At 37.5% G+C, this 3,884-nt stretch overlaps 1 protein-coding gene and 1 long non-coding RNA gene across 2 annotated transcripts; both read right to left on the minus strand.

Moving 5' to 3' along the window:
- Positions 1–215: 215 nt before the first annotated feature.
- LOC131256408 (uncharacterized) lies at positions 216–746 on the minus strand. The gene is made up of 2 exons (XR_009176795.1): positions 663–746; positions 216–572 (listed from the first exon to the last, which is right to left on the minus strand). It is a non-coding gene; the product is annotated as an uncharacterized LOC131256408 (long non-coding RNA).
- Positions 747–818: 72 nt separating this feature from the next.
- Positions 819–1,473, minus strand: LOC131255061 (DNA topoisomerase 2-like). Its single transcript, XM_058255759.1, has 2 exons — positions 1,181–1,473; positions 819–1,094 (listed from the first exon to the last, which is right to left on the minus strand). The coding sequence occupies exons 1-2, from the start codon at positions 1,403–1,405 to the stop codon at positions 819–821; spliced, it is 501 nt and encodes a 166-aa protein (XP_058111742.1). The 5' UTR covers positions 1,406–1,473.
- Between the last annotated feature and the right edge of the window lie 2,411 nt (positions 1,474–3,884).

Raw genomic sequence — 3,884 nt, forward strand, 5'->3', positions numbered from 1 at the left:
TATCTGTAGCTAAAAGTAGAGTGAGAACCGTAGCAAAAAGCTGAATTAGCAAGAGCTACGGTTTTTGAACAAATAGCTTCGGTTAATAGCTGTAGCTAATGTTTATTGTTAATTAAAAATCTAATTTGTAATGGCAGCTCTTACCATTGTAGTACACCCTGATAACTCATATAAGCTAATATAGATAAATACTTCATGGCTAAATCATTCATTCATTCATTCAATCAAACACAATAATTCATTTCCATTCACAAAAATACAATGCCAACATAATAGTTATATGTCTATTTAAAGTTCTCATTAACAGCAAGATCCAATGCCTTCTCGCAGCCAAATAGCTTCTCAACAATCGCAAGCGAAAACTCCATGGATGTGCATCTACTGGTTATCAATTTGCAATCAACTAACACCCTATTCTCAGCTTCACTTTGATCTGAAAGCTTACTGCACATGGATGATCATATACCTGTTTGATCTGAAGGAGAATCAATGTTATACGTTGTCAGTCGTTCTTTCAGCTCGAGCACCTCATCATCTTCCTCTTCACTATCAACAACAGTCGGCATTTTCTACTGAAAGATCTAAACCAAAAAGGCAATGAGAAGTCCACAAAAACAGGGAGATGCTTGGGAAATAAGAAGTTTCAGGATTTGCAAGCACACATTTCTAACAGGAGCCTTCTTCGGAGCTCCCCTACCTTTGGGTTTTACCCCCTCAGAAACATGTCCTACGGAGAGAAAAAGATAACATGCATTGAGATGAATGAAATCTTCAGGATGAGAAAAAAATGGTAACTAACAATCCACCCATTTCGGGTTTCAATTTTTATGCTGCTGATTGGCGTGTGCGTCTAAACATTGGCTTACTGACAAAGATGATTTTTTATTCATCAGAAAAGAATGATGCCTACCAGTTTTAGCTGTAGTACTAACTGATGCTACAGATTCAACAATAGTTGCTTCATTGGCTTTCTTGGTGTTGCTCTTTCTTGGATTCTTTCCAACTTGTTTAGAAGCCTTAGCGAGAGGCTTGCCTGCCCTACCCTCCATCTGTCCTGTCACCTCCTCCACTTGGGCTTCTTCCTTCTCATGCTCCTGCATCGATTGAAAATCAGACAAGAAAGACCTAAAAAAAAAAATGGAAAGTCAAGTCCTCAAAATTGGGATGAGACGAGATGCACATCAAGTGCCGTAATGAAAGCATCAAGATCTTTCATCCACAGAGACTTCGGAGTTTCCTTCTTCAATTCCTCCACCTCCATTTCTTGCTTTCCCTTTTCAGCCAACAGCTCTTGAACCTTTTCTAGCGTCAAGGTTTCAATCGGCATCAATAGTAGATACTCATAATCACTTGCTCTTGCAACTCTTCCCACCTCCAGTGTCTCTTCATTTTCTTCTGTTTTCATTGCCTCGTTGGTATCAACGCCTTTGGTTTTAGGGAATGGTGTGAAACCCTTCTGCTGCAACTCGAGGACCAGATAGCATATCAATGATCTTACCGAGACTGAACATGGCCATCCCAAGACCTGCATTTGACAAGATCGTGACAAAATTTTCCATGATTTGAGGCTTCTTAACACCCCATCTACAGTAAAAAAGATGTTAAAAGAAAATCAGATTCACATGGAAAGAGCAACATATCTAAAATTCAAATCTCTGTTGGAAAAAAAAAAGAAAAAAGAAAACTATAATTCCAAATACCTACTTCTAGTTCATGAAGAAAGATATGTTTTAAAATTTAATTCTAGAAATTTCCCACAATTAATTTCCTCAATGCTACACATTTCAAAGTCTATGTCCAGTAAGGATTCCATGTTGCCATTCCTTTGTAGAAGAAGAAAAAAAAAGAAGTCTATAATTATAGGATTATGTTCTATGTTATGATTACAGGTTTCTTTTTTTTTTTTTTGTCCTTTAAATTATAGAGCATCTTGTTTCTATGTTCTCTGCTCAATTTTATCCACATATTAATAGTAGCTTGTTGGTCATGCTGAAATGTAAAAGGAGAAAAAAAAAAAAAACCCTGCAATCTTGTTGTATTGTTGTTTTCTTGCCTTTGGACAGAATAATCAGCACAAATATTGTTTCTTTCTCAATTAAGCAATGTCCACCTGTTAGAATAGTTGAAGTACTCTTTTTTTTTTTTTTTGCAAATTGATCTTTGGTAAGTACATTTCTTTGACAAAGCTGCCTAGAAACCATACTAATGATAATTGTCAACTTCATGCATATGCTGCTTTTGGGATTTGAAAGTTTAATACGTAGGAACTCATTGTGGAGCCCCACAGTGTTCCTTCTCTTCTTTCCAAGTCATCAATATTCTTTTGTTTCCTATGGTGTGGCCTACCTAGTGTTTCTAATACTGCACTTTTTGGGTAGTTCTTTCATCCTGACAAGGAACATCAGAAGAATGGTTTGGGTGGCATATAAATGCCATGGTGGACCCTACACAAGCTTATATTTTTGTTTTCCATTCATCCATGTCTGTATGATCTTATGAACAGGTTGGATGACAAATAAACATCACTGTGGGGCCTAGTAAGGTTTCAACGGTGGAAATCATTATCTCCATTGTTTCCTGTGGTATGATCCACTTGATCTTTGGATATGCTTCAATTTTGGGCTCAACCCCTTAAATTATATGGAAAAACGGATGGACAAAGTGGATAGACCACATACATTCAAGGTGGGCCCAACTGAGTTTCTGAGTAACTCAGTACGATAAGAGCGTACTGAGTAACTCAGTACGCAATTCGATTTCCTTAAAATGGCATGTCCACATTCAATTGGAAAAGTCAAACTGCATGTGCAAGATTTTCCTTCAAACTTCATCAGGTTTGAGAAATCAAGTTCTGTTTTCAACTGTTCTCATCCGAGGAAAACATCAAGATTCATGCATTCCATGTGAAAGCTGACCCTAAATGGCTGGGACAAGGCTACTACTATGATGACAACATCAATGAGCCTTCACAGTGTATCCTTCTCTTCTGATCGATAAGCTAAAGCAGAAAGATTTCAATGCAATATCACAATGTGGCAGAGTCAGATCCATTTATCTGCTACTACTGGGGCCAACTAAGAGTCTGGACCAAGACAATGACAAGAAAGGAATGCTAATAACAGTTCATCTATGACCAGAAGACGCTTGTTTTTTGTCCAGTAATGACAGAATTTCATTGTTAGGAAATGAATGAATGACCAGCCAAGTTTTCAAATAAATCAAAGTTAGATTAGGCTGCATTTGGACTAAAATACCCAAGAAAAAATTATCAACAGATAGCTAATCCCATGAGATACCACATAAGAAAAGCGTTTATTGTTTCAAATGCCACCCACTCTTTACAATATTGGCAACATTAGACTGGACTGGACTGTGCCACATGAATTTTTTTCTTGGGGATTTCAGTCCAAAAGTAGCTGAAACCTCTAGCTTTATAATTCAAGAAACGAGAGAATGGAGACTTACTGCAATACATCGACAACATGACCATGGTCCATTAAGAACTCTCGTAGCTGCAACAGAGCATCAAGACGATCAGACAATGCTATGAATTATATTAGTCTTTGTTGCTCGTAGCTGTCACCTTTATCATTACCATCGCATTCTCCTCTGCCTCCTACTGAAGTTTCTTTGACTCTTGGACCACCCTTTCCATGATGAGTTCTTGTTCAGCAAAAGCCTTCTGTGCAGATTCCTCCTTTTCACGCTTCTACATTTTCTTCATGTTACTCCCTAGAGCATGTATATCTCTGTGTACAAATAAAACAATCATGTTGATGGTATATATGTAGGAAATTCCTCATATGGTAGAATATACACAATGGTAAGGGTATATACATGTTTAGCTATATACACAACCATATGACTGTGTATTGAGCCCCAAT

This window comes from Magnolia sinica, chromosome 9 (assembly GCF_029962835.1).
Source record: "Magnolia sinica isolate HGM2019 chromosome 9, MsV1, whole genome shotgun sequence".
In the NCBI taxonomy this organism is placed as follows: Eukaryota; Viridiplantae; Streptophyta; class Magnoliopsida; order Magnoliales; family Magnoliaceae; genus Magnolia; species Magnolia sinica.